Source organism: Harpia harpyja, chromosome 16 (genome assembly GCF_026419915.1).
Source record: "Harpia harpyja isolate bHarHar1 chromosome 16, bHarHar1 primary haplotype, whole genome shotgun sequence".
Taxonomy (NCBI): Eukaryota; Metazoa; Chordata; class Aves; order Accipitriformes; family Accipitridae; genus Harpia; species Harpia harpyja.
Window position 1 is genome coordinate 32238617 of NC_068955.1, and position 25561 is coordinate 32264177.

At 53.6% G+C, this 25561-nt stretch overlaps 1 protein-coding gene across 8 annotated transcripts in view; it reads left to right on the top strand.

The window, feature by feature from the left end:
* The window catches only part of MYRF (myelin regulatory factor), a 67802-nt gene continuing 42241 nt past the window's right edge, over nucleotides 1-25561 (top strand). For 5 of the 8 annotated variants that reach the window (XM_052811939.1, XM_052811943.1, XM_052811942.1 and 2 more), the window contains exon 1: nucleotides 2625-2748. In XM_052811939.1, the coding sequence (XP_052667899.1) occupies nucleotides 2703-2748 (46 nt within the window). In that variant the 5' untranslated portion in view covers nucleotides 2625-2702. Of the gene's footprint in view, nucleotides 96-2624; nucleotides 2749-8160; nucleotides 8547-25561 lie in introns of those variants that run through there. The other 3 variants (XM_052811947.1, XM_052811946.1, XM_052811940.1) reach the window with 3 other exon arrangements.

Below are 25561 nucleotides of genomic sequence, written 5' to 3' on the forward strand. Positions count from 1 at the left end.
TCCCTTTAATTAGGTCCAGGAAGGGAGACAGCGGCACTCCTTGGGACAGAGCGCTGAGCAGTACCGAGAGGCAAATACGTATGAGGAAAAATAAGGTGAGAAGGACACAGACCGTCAATACCTTGCTTGATTCAGACACCAGGGAAGGAGCAAAGATGGGTGAACCAGCCCTAGGGAGGCAGTTAGGTCCAAGTGGCTTGGGATCAGGAGACACAGCTTGTGTTTCACAGGCTGCCTGCTTGGATTGCGACAAGTGCAGCCACTCTAACCTCTGCCTTCCCAGTGCAAACTGGGAGTGAGATCTCTTAATCGCTGGTGGATCTTACTCCTATGGTAATGTAGTACGCAATACTGTGCTACACAGGTGAGACCGTGCTGAGCCTACCTGCTGGGAAGCCGTGGCCATGCGCTGGGTACAAATAGCTGGCTAGCTTAATGCTGTTGCCCAAAGGCACCAACTTATTTCAGAAATTATTTGGGGGCCATTGGCCTGCTTGTTCTTATGATAACTTCGTACCACAGACAATAGAAACGAGTGTTTTGTTTATCCTGCTCCCCCACAGTATGTACTTAGAGTATTTGTCAGGAGGATGGTTTGCTGGGGGTGGCAGCCGCTCTGCTATGGTTTGCGTCGTTAGCGGGTTGCTCTCAAAAGGGCTTTTCACGTCTCGTTAGTGGGGCGCGTGGCACTCGGGCCGGGAGGGCTGGCTAGTCTGTGTCATGTTATGGGAAGGGCATGCTGCGGGCACAGTCACGTTGCTACTAAGGAGAGGAGAGGGGTGTCGCAGTTTTATTTTAAATGAGTTGCTGCACAGGAGTTTGCACCTTGGGGGTGGGGAATCCCAGGCAAAGACTGACGCGGTCGGTCCAGAGGGTTACAAACCCGAGGCAGATCGGTCTCGGGGTCATTTGCCTTTCAAATCTTTGATCATCTTTGGACCCAGCTTTAGGGTCCAATGCCATAACAGGCAGGAACTTGTTCTTCTGCCAGCTTGGCCTGTTTCCAGGTTCTCTTGCTGGCTTTGACAGTCACCGGTGAAGTGACCCAGAATAGCCTTGGCCTTCCCTTGTTATTTTATTGTGCCTAAGCAGCTGAAGCTCCAGCTCCCTCCTGCCACTCCTATAATGCATTAGTTGTCTCTGAGAGACGTGTAGGTGATGCACCGCAGGCCTCATGGCACAAGAATAAGATTTAGGGGTGGGTGATGTTGCAGCGGAGCATTGGGGAGCACGGGGGGGGAGGTTCGTGCAAGGGAGACCTGGCCAGGAGCGAGCAGAGACTCAACGGGGGAGGCTTTCCCATGCACCGGTAGCACTGAGCGAGATGCTCGGGTCCTATATGTGCCTGTGAACGTCTTCTGCTGTGTTCTCGAGTGAAACTTGGGTGTACAGGGCTGTGTGCTCGCTGGGAGGTCTGTTCCTGCCATCTTCACGCAGGAGGCTCTTGCTGAGCAGAGATAACGTGCTGCTGGGAGGACGGGGGACTGAGGGTCCGGGCTTGAATCCTTAGCCGGGAGCATTTAGTTCTGGGGTCTAATCTAATACGGCCTAACATCTAACCTGGCACCGACTGGATTTAGGCCTGGGCTAGCGCTCAGGCTTTATGGCGAAAATAAATTTTTGCTTCCTTCCCACGCAGCTTGTGCCTGAAGATGGGGGAGGTGAGCGTGTGCACAGGAACAAGGGGCGTGGGGTAACAGAGAATAACAATTGTCTTAATGGAAAGAGAGAGGGAGAGAGAGGAGAAAAAAGGGCTGTTGAGCTCTTTCTCTCCATCCCTGAAATAATAGACCTATTACTATCCCCAAACCTCGGCTCCCCTCCCCTCCCCGCTCCCCTCCCCAGAGAAGAATTGGTCACTGCACAGCTGTGTGAGCGAGAAAAATATATTTATATATATAAGAGAATCTGCCCTTCTGAATTGGTTTGTGGGGCTGGACAAAACCTCATTGTGCGCTTTATCTGCCCCGAAGAGAATGGTCCCACAGTCTTTGCCTGGCAGGGGCTCTGCGTTTGGTTAACTGTGGTCAGATAACTGTAACTTCATTTAGATACTGTACTGTTATTTTTTTTTTTTTCCCGAGGCATTATTATTGATTGTGGGCACATCTGGGGAAGAAAACACAACTGTCCCCCTCCCCCCGCCCCCCCCCCCAGCTCCCGTGCTGGAAGGATTTAAATTTTGGGGGTGATTTATGGCTGGTTTTGCGAGCGGGGGGTCAGCCCCGCGGGGTTGTGCTGTTGGAAAAAGCCATCGGGGTGGGGTGGGGGGGTGGGAGACACGGACAAACCCCGGGTCTCGGGTGGGGGGGGGGGGGGGGTACCGGGGCGGGCTCTCCCTGCCGGCGGGGGCGCACGCTGCCCGGTGCGGCCGGTAGAGGGGCGGCGGGAGGAAGAGGAGGAGGAGGAGGAGGAGGAGGAGCGGGGAGGGAGGGAGGGAGGGAGGAGCGCTCCGCGGCAGCCCAAGTTTGGGGGCAGCGCTCGGCGGTGAGCGGCGGAGGCCGATGGGCAGCGGGCGGCCCCGCTCGGCGCCGGCACCGGCACCGGGATCCCGCCGGGGCGGCGGTGCGGGGTGCTGAGGGCGGCGGCGGGGGATTTATCTGCGGAGCGGAGCGGTTCCCCACTCTCCCCCCCCCCTCCCCGGGGGGATGCCCCCCTGCAAGCGCGGAGACTAGCCCGGCCGCCTGGTGCATGGCCCAGCTATGGAGGTGGTGGACGAGACGGAGGCTCTGCAGCGGTTTTTTGAAGGTAAGGGCTGTCCCGCTATGTCCCGGTCCTCTCCCACCGCGGGGGTGGCCCGTGGCCGCTGACCCGAGGCCAAAGGCAGGGCACGGCAACCGCCTTGGCCGGCGTCGGAGCGGCAGCGGGTCCCCCGTGCCCGTGTAGAATCCAGGGGCGGTGGGCGCGCGTCCTGCGGTGCGCCACGGTCGCGTCGTGGGTCCTGAGCCGGAGGTCCCGGCACAGCGAGGGCCGGGGAGCGCGTTGCGTCGTACGTTATCCCTGCCACCGCCCCGGCGAGGACTTCGGTATGGCCCTCGCCGGTCCTCGGAGCGGGCTGCGGACGGGAGCTCTGGCGTACGGATCGCAGACGTCGCCAAACTCCTGGCCGCCCTGTCTGCTCACCTCGGGACCGGCAGCCTCTCTACTTGTCCCCTGAGCCATGGCTACTGGGCGCAGCGTGTTGGAAGCAGGCTTGCCGCTGTGAGCTTCGCTGGGGAAGTCATTCCTCTTTGGTCTAGAAGATAGCTGATCCCACAGCAGCGGTGTCCAGCAGCGGACCCCGCACCATCTCTTAATCGGCATCTGCAGGCCAGTGCCGTCTAGCCAGAGCCCGGACCCCTTCGGGCACCACGTTATCTGTGGATCGGTCTCTTTCCCATCAGTGCAAACCAAAGGCAGCTTTTACTGAAACCAATGGCGGAAAAGCGGTTGTAAAGAGAATTTGGTCTCTCTGTCAAGCAGGGGTGAACCACGGTTGCTCGTGGCAGCTGAGGATTTGGTAGGGCTGAACTGTGCGGCTGGGGAGGCGTTGGGACCCCGATGCCCTTTGTTGTTTCTCCCTCAGCTCAGTGTTTCTTCTTCCCGGTGTGGCTTTGTTGGCACGCTTCGCTCTTCCTTGTTGACTGCGTTGTCGCTTCTCTTTTTCGCTCGTTGTCTTTGTTTCTCTCTTTCTGGTGCTGCGCCCTGCACCGCGTGGCCCTTGTTCTCTGGTGGGCCGTTTACCAGGCGGAGGTTTTGGTTGCACGGGCTGTGCACCTTGGTGTGAGCCCCTGGCACACAGATGCACTGGTCGAGGGGGAACAACGCGCCCATCCTGGCGAGGCTCCGTTGCGTCAACAGGTCCTGTTGCCGGTGGCAGAGCTGGGGTCTGCTGGGGTGGACCCTGGTCCGTGGAGAGCAGGTTGTGTGTATGGGTCAGCTCCGGAGCTTGGATTCCCTCCGGAGTCCTCGTGCTGTGCTTCGCCTGCGGTGGGATCGGGCGGCGTGCCGCCTGCTCCGCTGAGCTGCTCACTCAGCGTGGCCTGGGGCGGTTGGGGTGGGAGGACTGTGTCCCTTCTGTTTCTTTGGCTGGTGGAAGGACGAAACCTGGGGAGGAAAGCGAAGATGCACCGCAAACAGAAGATGCTGTTGAGAGTGAACGGAGGCTCAAGCTGCTTACTTCTCACTTTCCTCTCTTCTGGCATCCGTGTGATGCCTCAGTAACGCATCTCTTCTTCTTCAAAGGAAAAAGCATCCCCTGTTTGTTCTAGCCATGATTCTGGATTCCCGGGAGCGACAGGATTAGCGAGGATGGGAAGCCTCGCCACGCAGGCTCTTATCGTGTGCTCCCAGCCTGTGTTCTCCTCAGCCTTCAGGGGGCTTGTTTTGTTTTTAGGGTTTCACTTGGATGAATCTCCTAAATCCTGCCCACCCACCTCTAGTCCTCTGGGCGCTGAGCACCTCCCCGGCGTCCTGCACAGCCCTTGCTCAGCACCCCGACGTTATTTACCGGCATTAGACTTCAACTCTCTGTCTCTTCGTTTGTAGAAGTGGAATTTCTCTCTCTCCCCCAGAGCATCTTTTTATAGGGTGGAAGGTTTCTTTCTTTTCCTGTCTATCTTGTTCTTTCTGGGTGCTGTGGTTGATCCTGCTTGAGCAGGGGCTTGGACAAGATGACCTCAAGAGGTCCCTGCCAACTTCAGTCATTCTGGCATTCCTTCTCTCTTTTTTCTTCTTTCTCTTTTTATCTTTGCCTTTTTCTTTTTGTCTTTTTCTTCTTTCTTTCAGTCTTTTTCTCTCTTTTGAATTAAAACCATCTTGTCCCTGTAAAAACCGAGAGTGAGGGAAACTGGGGATGAAGGATATTTCTTAGCCTCTGCTATTTGCTTACTTTTATAACTTCATTTTCAGAACTTCTCTGATCTTAATTTTTTTGTGGAGCCCAACATGGCTGTTTATTTCATTTGGGCAGCTAGATCCCTTTGGCGGTGTTATTAAAGAGCATCTGTTACAACACAGTGCTTGAGGGTGAGAGGGGAAGAGGAGAAAGTTTTACCGCGAAGGATTGCTGCTCGGTTTGGTTTATGCAGCGAGTGAAGAAACAAGGTTCTTTCCTTTTGTGCACGCTTTAATCGTGGTGCTCTGAAGGAGTACGCGGCCAAACGGATCCTCTGTTATTTGGAAGTGAAGGTCAGTGCCTTAAATCGCTAGCTTTGCAGCACAGAGTCAGATCTGCCCTGGAGTCTCGCTGTCCTGAAGAATTAATGGTTTCTGGATGTGTACTATAGTGGTGAACAATAGATCTGTTAGAGTTTATTAATTTATTTACAGGAATAAATTCATTAGTAGAACTGATTCCTCGCTACCCCATCACTTCTTTAAAAGGTGTCTGCTGATTCCCTTCCTGGGAGGAACACATGTTCAGACCATATTTTTCTCTTATAGTGAAATACTTTTTCTTCTCACAGATCATCTTCTCGCCCAGTGGAGATTTTACGCTAAAGGGATTTCTTCCTGTACACTGAAAACCCTGAAATAATTTGGGAATTCCCTTTCCTTTGCTTGACTCTGATTTGCACAGGATCTGAGCCTGCTGTAAGCAATCCCACCATATTTAAGAGTAATCCTTTAGTGCTTGTATAGCACTCGGTATTTCAAAGTGTCAGACAAGGATTAACTGGTCTCTTTTTGCAGACTTTTGGGGAGTGGGGGCTGTGCTGGCTGAGGTGTGGAAGAGAGTCGGTGTCTGTGCTGATTCCAAATCCTGGCATTTGGCTGGCTCCAGCAACAGTGCGACAGGTCCCATCTGCAGAGCAAGGCTGGTTTTGGGGACCGAGCGTGCCCAAGATTTCAGGTCCAATTGCCTGCCTCTGGTTTTCTCAGCTGCAAGAGATGGACCTTTATTTTCATAAAGAGGGCGCTCAGTATTTGTTTGGGCAGGATATCCTTATTTCCCTGGAATGTAGTCGTCTGCTCTTCGAGAGTGAGATCTGAGACTCGTGAGGATGGAGAAGCAGAAGAACGATGTGAAAAGTCCAGGGCTTTGCTCTGATGTTTGGGGGGGGGGGGCTAGGGAAAAGCGTACGCAGTCTCTGAGAGAAGAGATGGGTTGGGCATAACTTCACACCCTCCTGGGATGAAGATGCTGTGAGCGTGAGTCTGGCTGGCAGTATGGCCTCTGAGTGTCCTCCAGGTGGGCCTCTCCTGCGTTAGGAAGATCATCGCTGTCCTGGTTTGTGTTAGCCCAGCTGGTAAATGTGTTTGGTGGTGTCCAGGACCATCCTGCCGAGGAGAGCTTGGGCAGACAGCTGGAAAAGCTTGGAGGCAGAGAGCGTGGGATGCTGGGGGTTCTGGCAACGGAGGTAAAGGAGCGCAGTTTGGTCTTTCCATAGTATTAGGAGTGTTTACCCAGAGCATTTGTATTTTGTATCAAAGGAAAAGTAGGGAGTTGAAAGCGTCTGACCCTTGGCTGGCATCCTGCTAGAAACCTTACCTTCCTCCCCGCTTACCACTCGCGTAAGGGAAACAGTTACGACAGAGCTCAGCTATTCGGGATCCCTCTCTCTCTCGGCTAATTTATGAGATAAGAGGTTGTTAAAGAATGTATATCGGGAAAGATGTGCAGAGCAGGGCTTGGGGGGCAGGGGAGTGAGCGGTTTGGCAGATGGCTCAATGGGGATAGGGTAAGACATGGAGAAAGAATAGTGAACGCTAAAAGTTTGGAGGATTTGGGGGTTGAACTGTAGTTGGGAAAGACAGTAGTTGGTTAAACAGAAAGGGCCGGATTTCAGTGAGGGCAAGCGAGTCCTGTGAAACGAAGCAGCTCTTTACAATTTTTCACCGAGCGCAAGTGGCTGGAGCACTCGGAAGCGTGTGTTTGTCGAGCGGCCGTGTGTCTGTGCGTGCACGCACGGGGGCTGCTGGTATTGCACATGCTGCAGGAGCCTCCGAGCTGGGAGTGAGCAAGTGAGCACCGGGTGTTTTATCAGCAAGGCAGCAAGCGTGTTTGTATTAGTGAATGTTTTTGCCCGTAGGAGTGCGTGTTTATGTGTGTTAATGGTATTGGTCACTTTCTTGGTGTTTTTTATTGTGTATTGTGGAGCACTTTATGTGTGTGAGTAGGAAATGCCGCCTTGCAGCCCTGCAGGAAGAGGTCTGGGCCGTTGCCCCATTTTCCTCGGATGAAGAAATATAAAATGATGGGGCTGAGGCAGAGAGCTGAACCCAGAACTCATGGGTTTGCACCTTGTCCACCGTGCTGTGTCGTGAGGGTTGGGTCTCTGTGTGCTGTGTGTCTGCAGGAGGATTTGGTGGTGGATAGGAACGAGTAGAGAAGGACTTCACTGGTAAAACTTTAACTGATGTAAAACAGTGAAGCCGTGAGCTTAAGGGAAGAGAAATAACGGTTTCTCTTCAGAACTGGCCGGCACCTCATGGTGGGGGGAAGCGTCCCTGAGCTGGAAGGGCTCTGGCTGCCAGTGGTGCTGGTGACCCCATGTGTGAGTTACAGCTCACTGGGGGTTCTCTGAACCACAGGGACAGTTTCAGTTTCTGCCAGGCAAGAGGTTCGAGGATTGCGAAAAAAGAGTCGCAGAGCGACAAAGGGCTGCTGGAGAGTCTTCCTGGCTGCTTAGGGATGCAGAGGGCAGAGCGGTGGTTTCTTGGGGCTGAAAACACCGGGAGCAGAACGGGCTGGAGAACAGGAGACCCGGAGCCTCTAGAGCAGAGGCTGTGGTGTCTTATTGTGGTGCTGGCTGGCAGGCAGAAGCCACGCACGCAAACTAGGACAACTGGCCCCATGTATGTTTTTAGGTACCTGGGCTTGACATAGCAATGCAACTACAGTGGATCAGAGCATCTAGTTTCTTTGAATTATATGCAAGAATGGCTTCTTTGGGAGCCGGGCTTCATGCTCGCTGTTTACCCTCTGCCTGTCCAGTGGCTGTCTGGCCCTTAGCCTCTGCGTCCCCCAAATGCATCTTTGAGTTCTGATGCTGTGCTGGCTTTCCTGCACCGCTCGCGTGGAGTTGTTTGATGTGGCAAGAGTAAGGGCAGAGGGAAAGCACCGGGGAAACGCTGTGGAGAATCGCGGGCTCCAATGCGAAAAGCACGGCGTGATCTTTGCTGCACATCGCCGTGGGTGTTTTGTGCCTAGACCCGACTCTCGGGAGGAGCGGGGTTGGGGACGCGGTGGCTTTGCAGTGTGACAGTCTCTCCAGGGCCGGGCTGGCGCAGTGGGGAAGGTAAGAGGCTTTGTGTGGAGTGCTTTGCTGGATGGAGTTAGCCCGTGACAGAATGGTCCTGGGGAACCTGGTACAGCACAAACACATGACCATCCCTCCTGGTAATCCCCTCGCAGACCCAAATCCCAGTGTGTAGCAGCAGCCTCCCAGCCTCCTCCCTGGCCCTCCCACTCTTCCCTGTGGGAATAGAAAAACCAGCAGGCAGCAACCCTGGGACCTAGACAAGCTGAGCTAGGCAGCATAATGACAGAGGGAGAGAGCAGGGACGCAGCGGGAGCTTGACATCTGCTCTCACCATGCTCAGGATGCGCTGGATCCGAGCAGGTAACAGCACAGATCCCCCAACCCTTCCACGGTTCAGCTTGCTTTCCCCTCTGCATCTCCATCTCTCTTTTCAATGCGATTGTTTTCTGGTCCTCCTTTCTCTGTACTCTATTTCAAGCTTCCCCTGCCCACTCGACTTGGCGTCTGCCTCTGGTCAGCGTGTGCCCTCAGTGAGGATGCTGGTGAGCCCAGCTCCATCCTAGGGCCTAAGCAGAGGAGGGAAGAGAGAAAAATGTTCCCTTGAGCCCATCACCAGCAGCCTTCAGTGCTTGGCTGAGGCCCAGGGGGCATTTCTGGGCACAGGGGGAAGCTGCCACCTCCATCCCAGCAGGACCAGCAGCAGGAGTTTCCCAGAGTCTTCAGCCAAAGCGCTTGTCCTCGCCCGTTCCTCAGGGCAAGGCTAGTGCAGAACGGTCTGCTGCTTCCAGCGTGGTCTTGTGACTGTGTTGGTACTTCTCTGGGGTCTGCCTTCTCTCCCCAGTTTCCCCAAAACTCCTTTTTTCCTGGATGGGAAGAGGCCAGAAGACATCCAGATGGAGTGAGGCCAGAGAGCTGTTGGTAAGAGGGTGGATCCCTTAAGACGTCTGATAAGGGGTGGGTTGTGATTCAGAAAGAGCCCGCAGAGGCTCCGTCGGGGATGGAGAGAGGTACTTTGCCCGTGTTCTGGTTAATGTATCTTCCACAGGTTGGTGTCCTGGGAGCGATGCCTGGACACGGACTAGGAGGGGGTTTGGAAGGAGGTAGCAGGAAGAGGTGGCCGTCGGGACAGATTAGAAGGGAGTCGCGCTGGAGGTGGGACCAGGCTGATGGAAACGGGCATGGTGGTGACTCAGAGATCCGGCTGACCCGCGCTGCTCCCTGTGCCTGGGCTGGGGTTGTGCAAGCGCTGCTGCGTACAAGGATATGGGAAAGGGATGCTGGTCAAGAAGGAGCCTTAGTGGGATGCTGGATAGGCAGGGTTTCCCTCTGTTCCCTCAGCCTTTTCTGCTAGAACAAAGCATTCACTAGGGCCAGCCTTCTGGCGCCAGAGTCATCCCAGCTGCCATGTCACTGGCTCCAATAACCGTGGAATAAAATGGCTCTTGAGCATGATTAGCCTGGAGAGAGCTGGGCATCGCCTGGAGAAGTGCAACCCCACCTGAGTGGCGCGTAGGGAAGTTGCTCTCCCCATGGGCTTTCTGCCTCCTGTCATAGTTCGGTGGTCATCTTTTCGCTTTCTGCTTTCACCCTGTTTTCTGCCCTGCTGTCGTTCTCTCCCCACGGTCGCTTAGTGAGAAATAAAACCAGAAGAGGTCTTTCAAAGAAGGAAGAGAGACGGGGCACTGCTGTACCTGCCCTCTTCTGGTTAGGGACCTTGTGGATCCCTCCTGCTGGCACAAGACCTGAGTGATCCGGAGCTGGGAGCTGTGCTAGGAGGGTGCAATGCTGCAGGTGTCCTCCCTTCCTCTGTGCTGCCCAGACAGGGTCCTAGACCATGGCTTGGCATCCCTCCAGCGTATCTCTGGGGATTTCCCTGGCTGGGGATGGTGTTGCTCCGGCAGAGCTTTGCAGAGCTTGCTGGGTAACCCCTTTGCCTCTTTCTAGTAGTGTTGCTGTTTGGACTTGGACTTTGCACTCTCTGATAAGAACCCCAGTAAGCTAAATGTGTCTGAGGAATGATTAACTAGCATGTGCGTTGCCAGAGGACAGGGGAGCAGCTGTGACTGGAGACACAAACAGGAACAGGCTTGTGGCTTTTGGGCCCGAGCTGGTGCTTGCCAGATGCCCCTCCCGTAGGGCAGCATCCTTCGGGAGAGAGAACCCACGCCATGGCCTTCTTGGGGCTTTCCAGGCAGATACCGGAATGAGGGATGGACAGAGGGGGATGAGACTGTGTCAGGTCAGCAGGGAAGATGCAGAGTCCAAGGGAGGGTACTGCTGCTGCGTAGAGAAAAGGCGTGCTCTTAGAAGTAGAGGGTGGATTGCATTGCACACTACACTTGGCTATCTGATGGCTCCCATTTATGGTTTCATGAATATACCCTCTTATTCCTACTGACCGGCATACTTTGGCATACCCTTGCTTATCCTCCAGACCTTCCTTCTCCCATTGGCACCGTTTGCCCTGCACGGCAGGGACAGAGGACATCTCCTGTCCGATTTGGTGGAGGTGGACGGTCTGGTCAGCCCAGGACCCTGTGCTCCCCGCCGTCTTCCAGCACACCCTGGAGCACGTTCAAGGCACGTTTGAATGAAAGGCTTCCTTCCCGAGGGAAAATGAAATGTGATACTCAGGGTCCACCACTTATCTCGCTGAACTTTGTCTGTTTTGATGCAGTTACTCAAAATGGCGAAAGGGAGATCTTGGAGCAGGGCTGCGGGGCTGGGGAGAGAGACCAGCCCTGGCCGCAAAACGGAGGTGCCAGATTTGTTGTGGAATGAGAGCGAACGCTTGCGGATTTTGCTGGCTTTTGGGGTGGTGGGGAGGAGGGCTGGTTGGAAAGGCCAAGGCTGGAGTTTCAAATAGCCTTGATGTGCTTGGATCCAGGATTTGAAGGCAAAGGCTAGGGTGAACCAGGGGGAGCGGTCCTGGGAGCGCCACGCGGCTGTGATCATAATCCCATGGCATGTCCAGGGCCAGGGCTAGCGTGCAGGGCTGCAGGCAGAGGTAGGAATCATTTCCTCTGGTGCAACACAGCATCAATGCTTCTTTTTCACATCCCAGTTGCTGTGACAGACCAGCTTGGTCACCGGAAAGCTGGCATCAGTCCCTGGAGTGGTTGAAGTTTTCTTAGCCTCTCTGGCTTATCCTACATTTTCTTTTTTTTCCCCCACTCTTCCCCTTCCCCATCCCTCGTCCCTTTTGCTCTATCCAGTCTTCTTTTCTCAGCAGCTCTCATCATTTGTTTGCAGCGTACTGAAGGAGATGTACAGAATTATGCCCTAAGTGATTGCAAACTGCATCAGTAGGAAGAGCAAAAAAAGTGGGGCTGTGATTGCAGACCAGTGTGTAGTGTGAATAGAGACTGAACAGGCTAGCTGAAGCAGTGTGGGATGGGACCAGAGGCGAATAAGGAGCTGATAGGCACGTGCGATGCCAACAGCCGTGGTCTAGCTTTGGTGAGATCTCTGGTTTTTTTAAAAACAGTAATTAAAGCGATTTTTGCTGGGACTGAGGTTTGTTTTTTTTTTTTCTTGTAGAGTCTTTTGTCATCAACCCAACGTTGCAGCAGTGTATTATCTCAGGAGACTCAGAGTGCCAAACAGATCTGGTTTTCTTACCCAAGGAGAAGATGATAGTAATTAGTGGGGAGGAGACAATGCAGAGGGCGTGGGGATGGGCATGGGACAGGATTTGTGGAAGAGACAGGTAGGGTTTCCAAAAGAGCTGGAGGCCTAATTCCTGCAAGCTGTCTGTCTGCTTTGATCGCAGGGACCATAGAGCATGCTGAGCTGCTCTTGCTTGCAGCCTTGAGAAGTGGATGTAATATAAAGAGTACTTTCAACTTAATTTGGTATATGAAGATTCACTTAGTTTGTATCTGACAATACTTATTAATCAACAACTATCTTTTATGACTTTTAATCCCATGTGCTGATTACAGCTGACTGCTAGAAATCTAGATAAACAGGAAACCAAACAACTTATCAGCCTGCTTGATCTTGGCATATCTCTTCTGCTATGACAAGCAATGGTTACGGACATTGATTCATTAAAGCACTAAAAAGTGCGCTTTGTCTTTATTGGAAACGAAACACCTGCTTAAGTAAAGCAAAAGTTTAAAACCTGTACGTTATAAGGGCTATCAAGCCATTTCACAGTTGGCTGCTTGCTGATAATACAATCAATGCTTCACTCAGTATAAGAACAGAAATGGTCTTTTTCCTGATGAGGTCCCATCCAAATCAAAATCTGACGTCAGTGAGAATTTCTGGGTAGGGGGGAGTAGGAGGACTTCTGTCCATCTCCTCTCCCTCCTGTCTGTTTTAATTCAGTCTTTGGAAAAGGGTGTTGGAATGGAGAGGTGGATGGTGATGAGTTTTCACATGCAGTATAGCAGAATGTGTAGTGAAGAGAGAACGGTGATAAACGATGTTTCAAAACTCATCTCATTGGCGTTGAGGGGCTGAAAAGACAGAAGAAACAGCAATGTGGGGACCTGCAGACTGGGGACAGGTTTCACAGCCCAGAATGAGAAGTTTGGGTGCTGGAGGTTTGTGCTGGTGTGCAGGGGCTTGGGAAGAGGAAGAGGAGCTGGTCAAAAGTCAAGCCAGTCCAACAGGATGGTCTCGTGGAACATCAGGGTAGGGACCTTTCCTACTCCTCTGCTTTTAGACACAGGTGCTGTGGCTCTGTTACACCCAGGAGGCATCTGTGGATGCAATAGATCATGGATGATCACTGGTAGAGATTTTTACAGAATTTTTACCATGAAATTTCAGCACAGCTTTCTTAATTTAGTCAAGGCACAAATTTGTAGGTGATCATGACATTGGGCCAAGTTTGTCTTTGAAAGAGATGAGAACAGTGACAGTGAGCTGTGATGTGTAGTAAAGTTGATACCAGACACCACAAATATTTATCACCACTGGTGCAGAGCAAGGCCTTGTCAGGAGAACATAATGCGTAAGATGGAATGCTTTCAGTTGGCTCTCTGAAGGAGAGAAGTAGTGGGGTTTACTGGGCTTTTTTGTTTAAACCCTCTTCTCTGCAGTTTTGGAAACCAAACCACACTGAGAGTGGGCTTTGAGAACTAGATAGTAGGAATGAGGTGGAGAAAGTTGGTCTGATGTGTCCTTGTTTTGTGTTTTAGGATGCGAAATCAGCCAGTGAAAAATTGATGTTAGCAAGTGAAAAGGGGACATGAGTTTTAGGAGCGCAGGTTGCTCCCTGGGGATAGTCACTGCCTGAAGGAGACTTGTGGAGGTCTCTGTTTTTGTAGAACTAAACCCCAAGTTTTGTAGAAGTTGTTTCTTCTTTGATCAGCCTGTCGTTTGAATGGGTCGGAGTGGTGTTTGTTGGTTTAAAGGCTTTTGTCAATGCAGGAGAGCCACGTTAAATCTTTTTTTGCTGTTTCCCAAACTTCATAGTGCTCAATAAATCCAGAGGCTTTGTGTCACCGAGCGGTTGGGAGGTCTCATATTGTTAAGGTGTTTGTCCTCATTGCTGGTTGCTTTGCAGCAGGGGTGAGCTCCAAATCTCTTTGGACAGGCAGTGGGAGACAGGCCTTGCCCTGAAGACTTTATGGTTCAGGTGAAGTGTGGAAGAGTGGAGAGATGAGCCTCCCCACTTACAGAGATAGCTAAGGACCACCTGGGGTAAAGGGACCTCTCCTCTCTCTTCTTATCCCTGTCTGCTCCTCTCTTCTTGCTTGCTGATTTCATAAGGCCCAGGCAGTGGCAGTAAGTCTTTCAATAAAATTACCTTCTGATTTTCCTTACTTTGACAGTATCATTTCTTAAAATAAAGATGCTTAACTGAGTTTCAGGTTAGAAGGAACTATCAGATCTTCTAGCCTGACCCATATAACAGCTTTGAGCAATGCAACCTCCAGCTGAAACTGTGGAGGAATAATAGGTTTGGTGGTTTTTTACTGCCACAGAGAATTTGTCTATGAGATTGAGGTTAACAACCTAGCTTTGCCAGCAGAACTGTGGGGCATCTCATCATGTGTGGTTGTGGGTTTGTGTTTCATCTGTAAAAAAAAAAAAAAACCAAACAAAAACCCACCCACCCACCCACCCAACCCAAAACCCCATAGCTGTGGTTTGGGGCTTTTACAGGAAGGAGTATGTCCTGTTGAACTGTGAGAAACTGGTCAGTCTTTGCCCTTGGCTCAGCCCTGAGAGTTTGTATGGGCTGAGGACTTCTCTGAGGGACTGGAGAAGTCAAAGAGATTTAGTGGGGATTGTCAGAAGTTGTCAGTAATTCATTTGCTTCTGCGGTAAGCTTTTTTTAGAAACCAAAGAAACAAATAACAACAGAAGTTTCCAACAAGAGCACAGCGTACAGGTCGATTAGCACGTGGGTCTGACTTGCTGGCTGGTCTCAGTACAGGTCTCTATAAAAGAAAGTTTTGTGTCTGCCCTGTCAGAGGCAGAGGCTAGGTCTGCCAGCTTCTTCCAGCAGATCTTCAGGTCTGCGTGCTCTTTTCTGAAGGGATAAGCAGGGGTCGGTCTCTTCCAGACAAAACAGTCTACAGATGTGTTTTTCTGTTCTGGGCTACACCACCATTTTACAGCATGAATCCAGGCAGTTCCCTGTTGCTTTGCCTGTGTCAGCCCTTTGTATAACAGACTTGTGCACTTTTGGGTCGAGATCCATCTCTTCCTTCCCTGTATCCGTGTAGCCCCTGGCACAAATGACTACACAGAAACAAGAGGCCGATAATCTTGGGACTTTCTTTCGCCCTGCGTGGGCAGAGATGTCCCAGGGATCAGAGCTGTAGGCGCAGGCGCTGTAAACGTAACTGATGGAGACTGCTGTGGTTGTTCAATAAACGTGGACCGTCCTTCTGGGAAAGAGTCTGGCTCGGTTCTCCCTTCTTGGCGTCTGCCGGCGAGTTGCGTGCCGGCGCGGCGTGCGGGAAGAGGCGATGGGTGCAGCGTGGCGGCGGTACCTTGGACAGCAGTGCTGTCCTGCCAGGGTCTTCCCAGAGTCCTTCCTTCTCCGGCCAGGAGCTCAGCTCCTGCCCGAGGGAGAGCCCCACGGATCACACGGAGATGGCAGGACCGTCAGCCTCTGCAGGACGGTTGCGGCTCGTTTCCCAGTTGCAGGCGCGGTTGGGTGGAAGAGGCTCCAGCAAGTTCGCTGAGCACCTGGAGGGAGGTGCATTAAGCTGAAAGTCCCGTTTAATTCGGCTCTAGACCTAAGGTGTAAGCACTGACATACTTCCCCAGCCTCGTTGTGTGAGCAGACTTCTAGGAGAGACCCAGGAATCTGCGGAAGGGGAAAGTGACTTTCCTATCACGACAGACCCCAATCCGCACAGTGAACCTCCAAAAGAAGCGGAGTTGGGGTCTGGCAGGAGATGGTCCTGGCTGCAGGGTACGCTCCTGCTGTTCCAAAGACATGCCGGGGTCTGTCACAAAGGAAAGGCAGGTGGGGAAGGAAAGCTTAGAAAACTTCAGCAAAGTGGGCTGTGTTGTCTTGGGGGAGTTTGGCATGGCTGAAACTCTTGTCATTTATCTTCTTGGCTCAGCTTTCCCCCCCAAAATTGGTCACAGTCACCACCACAGCCATTCCAGCCTTTTAGATCACCTTTCATTTGTAGCTCCCAGTGTTGTTCTTGGGCAGTGAGGAATTGTCCTGCAGCCTTTGGAGGGAGATTAGCTCCAGAATAAATGTTAGCGCTTCTCTTCTGAGGTTAAGGAATGGTTTGTCACTTGTGCGTCAGCTTCCAGGGAAGCTCCCTTCACAGCTGGGGACTGGCTGAAAGACTTAGTGTAAGGGGTGAATCCGGCGTGCTGTCCTAGAGGGAGGTATCTGGTGGGAGCGGGATGAAGTCAATGCTCTCCGTGCTCCCCTTCCATGGACAACTCATGATTTATGGAGCTGCGGTAACACGTGCTGTGAATGAATTTTGCTAATAGAGCTCTCTTGGGAGGATCGGTGAACTACAGTGGGGATAAGGAAATAGGAAAATACTGTCAAAAGTGCTCCTGAACTGCTGAAAATCCTAAATCAGCGTCTAGTCACTGAGTTACCTCTGAAACCTTTGTCCGTAACTCAACAACGTGGAGACCCTGAAGGACAGTTGAACAGCGAGTGGGCTGTGGTTGTGGTTTTCTGTGCTGAGAAAGTTTGGTTTCCCTCCCTGAGCTTCGTGTATCTGTTGAGCCATTGTCTGCTGCCTCTGTATTGTGTTAGATTCAGAGCACTGTGGGCTCTACAACTAGGAGGGGCCTCCGAGATATACGAGAGGTAGAATTGCTCCTAGAGCATCTCTTTGAGACTAATTTTTTATAGTTTCCAAAAGATGGTGACCAGTAATGTTAATATTCCTATTTATTGCAGTCAGACATGAGGGCCATGGGCCTGCTGTGACTGTGCTTTGCAGGCACAGAGGAGCAGATGGTCCCTGACCTGCGTGTTTTACCTCTCTGGGAAAGCTGTTGCTCCCTGCTAGGAGCAACGTCTTATTTCGTGGCTGACGCTGACAAATCTTGCACTCCAACTGCCATGTCCTCCTCACAAGACTGAAACTCCCTCCCAGCAAGCTGCGTTCTCCAATGGGAGTTCATATATGTGAGGATTCAATCACTGCTCAGCCTCCTGGTAATAAACAGACCAGACAGGGACATTTGTAAAGCTTCTCGTGCATCCCGAGCAGCGTTATTTCAACCTTTTCCAAAGTCTCTGCAGTATTTCCGTGCCCTCTTCCAGACAAACATAGGTGGGCCATCAATTCCAGCAGCGGTATGCAGAAAAGCCAGGACCGTTTCTCCGTCTTCTGCTCGATAGTCCCCTTCTTCATGGAGAACTCTGCAGTCACTGTCAGAGCTGCCACGTTGTGTTGGGGGCTTGCGTGGCTGTGGTTAGTCCTGAAAACTGGAGCCTTTTATTTAGTTGTTTTTTTTCCAACAGTTTCCCAGCCTGTACGTGCTACTTCATGATTGTCTTGCCTTTTGCTTTGTTATTATGCAGCAGACAGATTGCTGTCACTTACCAGGTGATTCAAGATGCTCTGTAAGAATAAGTTGGGTTGGTTTTTTTTTCCTTTCTTTGCTATCCCACCAATATGTGTGCCACCTTCAAACTTTGCCAGTGGAGAACAGCAATAAAAAATGCTGAATGGCTTCGGCCCGGGTACCAGTTCCTGGGGGTCTCTGCTAGTAACCCCTCTGCTCTTTGATGTCTCTCTATTAACAACTGTATTTTAGCTCTGTCAGTGACTCAGTGTTTGATCTCTCTCATGTTCTCCCTGTCAGTTCCATGCGGGGGAAGTTTCTAATCGGGATGTCGTTAGGCATTAAGTGAAACGCACTGGAGAAATTCAAGCCTGTAAACGCTGCAGAGCAGGGGCTGCCTGGCTGATATTTGAATTGACAACACCGAGCCCAGCAGACCTCAGAGTGTGTTGGCACTGAGGCACCTCAATAACAAGCATATTTAGCAATCTAAAGATGATGCTGGTACCACAAGCATTGAGTGAGAAGATGAGAAGTGGATTTTGCAGGAACGCCAGGCTTTCTGCTCCATTTCTGATGAAGTCAGCCGAACTGCTGTGGTCCAGCCCAGCTGGAGCTGTGGCCCTCGTTTTTGGGGAAAGCAAAAGAAGATGCATCTGGGGGAAAATAATTCCAAACATAGATACTCAAAGGGAGAGAGAGAGCCTCCCTGCTCCCGGCTGCGACAGATGCTGGGGTGGCAATGGGAGGCAATAGCACGGGGATTGTTGTGCACAGGACAGCCGCAGGAGACAGACAATGTCAGGCTGATGGCAGTCAGGACTGGAGGAGCTGGCCTGTGAGCAGTTGTGGTTAGAAGATAGTGAATGGCCCAGCTGTGAAATCCTTCTGCTGTTTAGCACGAGGGGCGCTGGCGGTGAGTGGAGATAAGAAAGGGAGCATTCAGGTTGGGCTCTGCGGAGGGCAGCCAGCCTTGGAGGAGTGTGGGGCCACAGCATCGTCTCCCGAATGGAAGTGATGAAAGTCCCGACGCATGGGGCAGAGCCCCAAGGAGCGAGCTGGGAATGAATGACCTTATGCTGGCCTGGACAGAAGGCTCTAAGAGGTCTTTTAATCTATTGATCTAATGACTCATACAATTTGTGTAATTTCCTTGCCTTCCCACTCTTCCCTCATAACTCGGCTCTTTGTCACAGTTCTGGCTGGCAGCGAGACAGACTTGTTCGCTAGGACCTACACGCTGCTTTCCCCAGCAGGTGCTTTAAAACAGCAGCAGCGTGTGATCCCTGCTCCGGGTAGAAGGAGCTGGGCGAGCGGTGTCGGGAAGCCGCAGCAGTTACTGCCTGTTGTCCTCTGCGCTGGGGGGAGATGGAAGGAGCAAAGGAGGGATGGCTGCCAGAGATCTGCCCGGGCCAGGTACCAGGAGCCGGCTCTCGATTTAGTCGGCAGGTCCCTAACCTTCCTCGTGCATCTCTTCTGCGCTCAGTCCTTTGTGAGAAAGTCTCGCCCATCGTCATCCGTCCCTTGTGTTCCTGCACCCCACAGCTCAGGCAGTGCTGCTGTGAGGTTTATCTCGCTTTGGGCACATCTCACCGTTATTTCAGTCCCAGTATTTGCCTCCTCTTGTCTAATGAGGGGAGACGACTCGTTCAAGAGCCTGAGGAGCTGTTCTGCCTGCGGGAATGCGTGCAGGCAGTGCCTCCCACCTCCCCACGCCCAGGGTGACCTCCTCATCCTCTCCTCCGGGTGCTGCCCTCCCCACACAGCGTCCTCGAGCAGCGTGCCAGGCACCTTCCCTCTTGGTTTGTGCTGCTCCAGACAGCACACTTCTTTGAAGTGAGACCCAGAACACACAGAGAGCTTGCAGGGTGGATGGGATCCAAGCAGCACGTTTGGTATCTGATTTGTATTGTCTGGTAACTGTTTGCTAAATCCCTGGTGCAGGAACTATGTTCCGGTGCAGGAGACAGCTCATAGTTAGTCAGAAAATGCAAACAAGAATTTTTTTTTTTTTTTTTTTTTTAAAGAAGAAAGAAACCTCAGTTTCAGTCTGAAAGCCCATATGGAAATAGCCAGCATGGCACTAATCCCTAGGGATTTTTTAAAAAATAATTATTTTAATTTCATCGTTACCTATTATTTATTGTGGTTGGCTAGAGAAGCTTAGCTTTAGCTTGGGAAAAGGTAAAGCATGAAGGTGACTGAGCTAGTCCACAACACCTTGCTGAAAAGTAGCTTTCTTGGAGCAGAGGGCTCTTTAGTCTGGTAATTAAGGGTATGGAGATACATTGCGCAAACTAAGATGAGGAACTAAAGGTGGAAGTGGATTAGTGGCCCCTTCCTCAGGAGATGAATTAATCAGCTGAAGCCTAATTCAGAATTGCATCTGTCCGAAGGATGTGTCCACTACGGTGAGAAAGTCTAGGTTTGGTGGGGGACGCCCTGAGTAAAATTCTGTGGTCTGCGTGATTCAGGGATATAATGGTTGGTATTGTCTGAAGATGGATGAAATCAGAGAAAAACAGTGTCCAGCGTGTCCTTCGGTCCATCCCTCTTTCAGGAGCACAAGGAGAGCAAGAACTCCCAAGCAGGGCACATCAGCTCATGAATCAACCCTGAACAGAAGCCAAGCAGCACAGAGCAGGAGGGTTCTGGCTGGACCATTTACACAACCCCCATGCTGCTCTCTAGCCCAGCGTGCGCCGGCTGCGGTTACCTGCAAACGCACCATTTATGCTCCACAGCTGCCAAGTAAGACTTAGACCACGGAAGCAGGATGCGTTGAACCTCCTCCTTGGGGAAAGAAATGACTGCCCTGTACCTGTGTGGCTGACCGGTCCGCTTCTCTTGGTCGCGTTGCTCTGCTTTTAGATCCTGGGAAGCGGCCTTGGGTCTTGAGGGGGTTTGTGCCACGTGTGCGGCAGAGGTAGATGAGGACTTACTGCAGCGATGGTAGAGGAAACCCAAAGACGTAAGAAGTTTTTGCTACCCTTTGTGATTTTCACAGGAGTCAATTCTGGAGCAAATGCTATTGCAGTGTAGCGTTGAGAGCAAGTGCTGTATGGTTGCACGTCCCAGCTGTGTGAGAAGAAGGAAAAGCCTGATGACCTGACACTCCTGCTTGTGAAAGATCGGTGTTGGTTGCACAAAAGTAGTGATGGCCCTCCCCAAGCCCTGGCAAAAGTCCCATCTAGATAAATCGCTCTGCTTTCTTACACTCAGTCTCCTCTGGAGGCTGTCCAGACTGGACAGGAGAGACCTTGTTGCCTCCCAGTTAGAAGGGAGGAACGAGACGCCCGATCTGGACGTGGTGTTCCAGGCGATGCTTGGCTGCCTGTAGGCTTGTATTCTGTTGCTGTTTGATTATTAATCTTCCTGCCTCAGGATTGTTTTGTGCTGGGGGTTTCCAGGAGAGGCAGCGCAGCGACAAGTCCTGAGTCCCCCCCATGTATGCGGTACGCACGTCTTCAGAATTGGGCTGAAAATGGTCTCCGGAGTGGCTCCTGGGTCTCCGAGTTTCCCAAGAGCCTTTCCAGGAGCCGCAAGCCCAGCAGCGTTGGTGGTCCTGCAGCGAGGTCAGTGTCTGGGGACTGTGTCCCTGGGGTCTCTCCCTGGCAGTAGCGGAGCAGCAGTGACATTGCTGAGCCATCTGCCATCAGCCTTGTCAAGTCCCTGTGCCTCTCTGAGTCTTTATTGCCTCTCCGGTCGCCGCCGAGCACGGCAAGGCTCTGGGCAGCTGGGCCATAGTCTCTGCTTAATGCCAGTACGTAGCTGGTAATAAATATTATTATTTTTTTCTTGTATTGCTGGTATGCTCTTGTAATAATTCACACTGAAGAAAGTTTATGCTGATAGCGGAAAGAGCTGCGCTGGACCTTCGCCGCCGCGATGGTGACAGGGAGCTCATGCACATAGGCGTTACCCTATAGAAAACGGTCACTCCTGTCCCCCAAAACTTGCGATCTAGGTAAAGTTAGTGGCTGCAAAGAGGAACACGCAAGAGCAGAAGCTTTGGCTTGCGTCTCCTTTTTTACTGCCCAGTCCTTTAACCGCAGCCCACCAAAGCCTGGGGAAGCGGGGTGGCCATGCGGCCGGTGTGCCGTAATCCCGCTCGGGGCACGGCTGGAGGAGCTGGGAGCGTGGTGCTGCTCTGCCTTGGGTCAGGCGAGCCCACCAGCACGAAGGAGCCTCAGCAGAAGGGACCCGGAGGCTGTGCTGAGAAGCCTTTCCCCATCCCTGTCTTCCTCCTGGGCTGGGGAACGGAGGCGCGAGGGTCGCGGAGCCGGCCTCAGCGCAGCGGTACCTCCCTGTCAGTCCTCAGCTCGGGAGATGCCAGATGAGGTGGCCTTCTCTGGTCCCGTCGTCCCCCCCGCCAGCCCTCCGACACCCTCGGTCCGGAGAGGGAGATAAAGGCGTTGTCTTCTGCCTCTGCGGGACTCCAAACAAACAGGGCAATGTGCCCCCCTGGGCAGGCACCTTGGACCCCGCCAAATGGCGACGCTTGTGTGGGTGCTGCTGTTCCTGCCATCTTAGTGCATGAATGGACAAGCAGGGCATTGACGGCTGCGGGGACACACACAAACGCTCCACTGTGTCCCCTCTCACACCTTCCCCTCCTCCTCCTCGGCCCCAATGCCCGGAGGACAATGGCTCTATCCATGCCAAGGTTCACAGCTGGCAAGGGCGGAGGAGAGGCCAGGACAAGGGTGGAGAGTCGGAAGGAGAAGGGACTCGGGAGGGTCCGGAGGGATAACGGCTCGGAGAGGGAAGGGACGAGGGGAGATGGGGAAATTTGAGAGGGGCTGGAAGAAGGAGAGAGGAGAAGGTGCCGAGAGGTGGCTGGCGGAGAGGGCGGTAGGAAGGAGAGAGTAGAAAGAGGAGGGCGGCTCAGGAAGGTTTGGGAGGGAGGATGGGGCTCGGTCATCTCTTCTGCATGGACCTGCCTGCCTTTTCCCACAGAGTTCCCCGAGGACGATGCCCATGCCCTGCTGTGGCGCAGCGGGATGGTTTCCTCTGGCTCTTCGTGCTGCTTGTGTCTTGGGATGTCTCTCACCACACACCTTGTCCTCCCCCAGACCTGGGAGATGGAGAGAGGGCATAATCTCTCTCTCTATACACCTATACAGGGTATATTTACTGGCTTGTATATATACAAGGGGATATCTTGAAGGGGATCTTCCTGCTAGTATGTCAGGAATAGCAACACTGCGCAGTGGATATTGGAATGAGGGTTGCTGTGGGTCTGACCCAGGACACATTAAAAGGTTAGGGACACTTTCCAGCTTATCCGAAGGTGCTTTTGTCAGATACATTCTTCTGTGCATGTAAGCTAAGGAGTTGTGGGCCCATGTGAGGTCAGAAGGAGCTTTTCGGGGGACATGGCGATGCTGCTGTGGATGGTGCTACTGATGGTTTGGTTGTACCTCATACCAGTGCGGTTCATTACCCTGAGCGTTTTGCCGCTGGCGCTGGTTTGCTGTTCAGCCAGGTTGTTGCTCCAGGGTCTTCCTGGCCACTGGAGACCCTGTAACGCTTTTTACTCACTGTGGTAAATCTGGGGTCTTGGCTAAATCCCACCAGTCCCATATCTCCCTTCCTGATGCACTGCTTTCTCTGCATCCCGCCCTAGCTGACGTGGGATAGTTTCTCCTCTCAGCAGCGAGAGGATTGCCGTGGGGTTAGACGTGGGAGCGGGGATGCTGTCTGGGAGCTCACCGAGGGCGAAAGAGAGCTGCCAGGGAGGAGGGGGTCAGGTACAGTCGGGCTGGGTACGGTCTTGGCCTCTCCGCGGAGAAGGTGTTGTGTCTATGTTCAAAGCCCCTCTCAGTTGCTCCGTTCGTTAGTTCCTTTCGAATACGTGATGAGCAAGTTAGGCTCCCTGGAGCCCACAGGTTCTGGGTAATGCCCAAATTCTCACGAACCCCCATCTCCTTAGCCCTGAGTTCGGTGTTTTCCCCAGGATTTTGCCCCACGGACTCCCAGAGCTCAGCCGTGGCTGTGTTTCTGGTGTGACTTCGGGCGTTGGGGTTTCTGCTCCGGCACGAACGGGGAATGCACGAGCTGCCCCGTTGCTTTGGAGGGGCAGGGCTGTCCTCGGTGATGGGCTGACAAGGGAATGTCCCCAGGACGGGACACAGGGCGATGGCTGTACCTCTGCATTGACTGGGACAGCCCTACCTTTTCTGTTGGGAAGGGGCACGTGCTGCGTTTCCACGAGTGCGGGAGAAGGGTGTCCTAACGTGACTGAAACTGCTCAAGGATAGTATTTAGGAGTGAGGAACCAGCCAGCGTAGCTCCATCAGCATCAGATCAAGTGAATGCCCATGAAGTCGAGCAGTTGCATGCATTGACACCAGGTAAAATTTCTCCCCGCTGGCAGCCCGTGCAGACCCCAGCAGGCTGTCCTGGAGGGGCCGAAGGAAGACGATAGAGGGGTCGGCGTGAGGAAGGGCTCATCCCATGGAGGAACCACGCTGCGGTTCGGGGAGGGGGCCCCTTTCAGTGCCTCGGACATCCAGGGCTTTGCTCTGGGGTGGTCCTGAGAGCGCTTTGGGGGAGACGGGGGAGTGGTCTTGCTTGGCGTCCCACTCGGGTTACAGGAGCCACTTCTGCTGGGAGTGACTGGTTATCGTTACAGTCAGGTAATAAAGAACATTAATTAAAGAGGAATGCTGGGCTGGTATCTGGGGCGGAGGTAGGGGCTGCAGGGTCGGCGTCCCTCCCGCCAGAGGGGACGTTTCCACCCCTCCGTACCCTCTGGGCAGCCCAGGGTTGGGCGCGTGGAGCGATGGGGAGATCATCCCGCTGTTCCTTAAGCAAGCAGCTGTGTCCCCGGGGCTGGCTCTGCCCATCTGGCACATGCATAGCCCAGATCTCTGGGCAGGGACAGGATTTTGTCGTGGCCCTCGCCGTTATCCCACTCCGGGCAGGGCAGGCGCAAGAGGGATGCCGTTCCCAGCCGGAGCGGAGCAGGGCTGTGATGCTGGATGCTCTTCGGGCTTCGCCCTTTGTGGTAGAGCCAGCTGGGCTCCTGCTGATGGGGAAGTAGGTCTGAAGCCGAGCACTGGCCCCGCAGCTCCTCGGGCTTAGGCGGTGTTTGGTTAGCCAGCCGTGGCACGGATTCCTCGTGCTCGCGGCCAGGCCGGCAGCCAATCCGCCAGGGCCGAAGGATAAACAGGGGAGGAAAGCACGAAGGGGGTGCTGAGCAGCTCGAGGCCCCGGGAATGTGCCGATGCGGCAGCCTGGCCTGCCGATTGCACAACCCGTCACGCACGGCCACGGGAACGTGCTCGGGGCTGCGCCGGGGCTCCGCACCTCGCTGCGGCACCGGCTGCGCCAGCGTGGTGTGCCGCTGCTGAGCTCTGCGGGTGACGCCGTGCCATGCCAGGTGTTGGCTGGTGGGTCTTCGTGCCTGGTGGCATTTGCTGAGGCTGGCTGCGTTTGTCCTGCTCACCTACGTGTGGACTCCGACGCGTGCTCGGAGAGCCGCTGGGAGAGGGAATGCTGCACCTTGCCACGTGGGACCGTCAGCCAGGAGCTCCTGGGGTCTCCCGGTCCTGTCCCACCATGCACCCGCTGGATATTTTGTTATCGTCTCCCTGTTCAGCAGTGGTTTTGTCACCGGGGTGCTCTGTGCCTCAGTTTCCCCATAAGCACCCTGCCCTAACGTGCTTCGTGTAGGGAGGGCACCAAGGTGGGTGAGTGGACCAAGGGTGGCTGAGGGACCGAGGGAGGTCCTCGGGCAGGTGGATGTGCTTCGGTGGTTGCCGTGACCGGCCGAAGGACCGTCCCGAAAGCTGCGGGCCCTCCAGCATGCTCCAGCCGCCTGCGCTGTACCACCAGCACCACGTCCACGAGCCTCCTCTCCCCGCTCTGCTGTGTCTGGTGGCTCCCCAGCCTGCTACGGACGCGGGCAAGCCCCGCGTCCTTTGCACCAGGTCTCAGGCGAAGGTTTGCGCTCAGCGGGGTAATGGCCCTGGCCCGTCTTGTAGGTCAAGGACTTCAAAGCAGACTTCTCCTGCAGGCTGCTCCCTCTCCTGGCTGTGCTGCACGCCGGGCACTGCCCAGCGTGTCGCTTGATTCGAAGGCAGGGCAGCAGCCGTCCTCCAAAGCCCCGGGACGGCAGACGTTCGCCCCGGTGCCAGCCGTGCAGGCTTGGGTGCCGCAGTGCCGCCGGAGCGCTCCTCGTCCTGTCCGAAGTGAACGCGGGGCAGCATTAACAGCCGGTGACGTCTGCCACGCTTCAGGCAAGTGTTTTGGAGAAAGAGACGGACTTTCGGAGCAGCCCGTGGTGGAGGCTGTCGCTTGTACCTGTCTGTTTTGGGAACCAGGCAGGGCTGAGGTGGCCGGGAATGGAAGCGTGCGGCAGGCAGGCTTACCAGGGTCTGCGGCTTTTCATTCGTCTT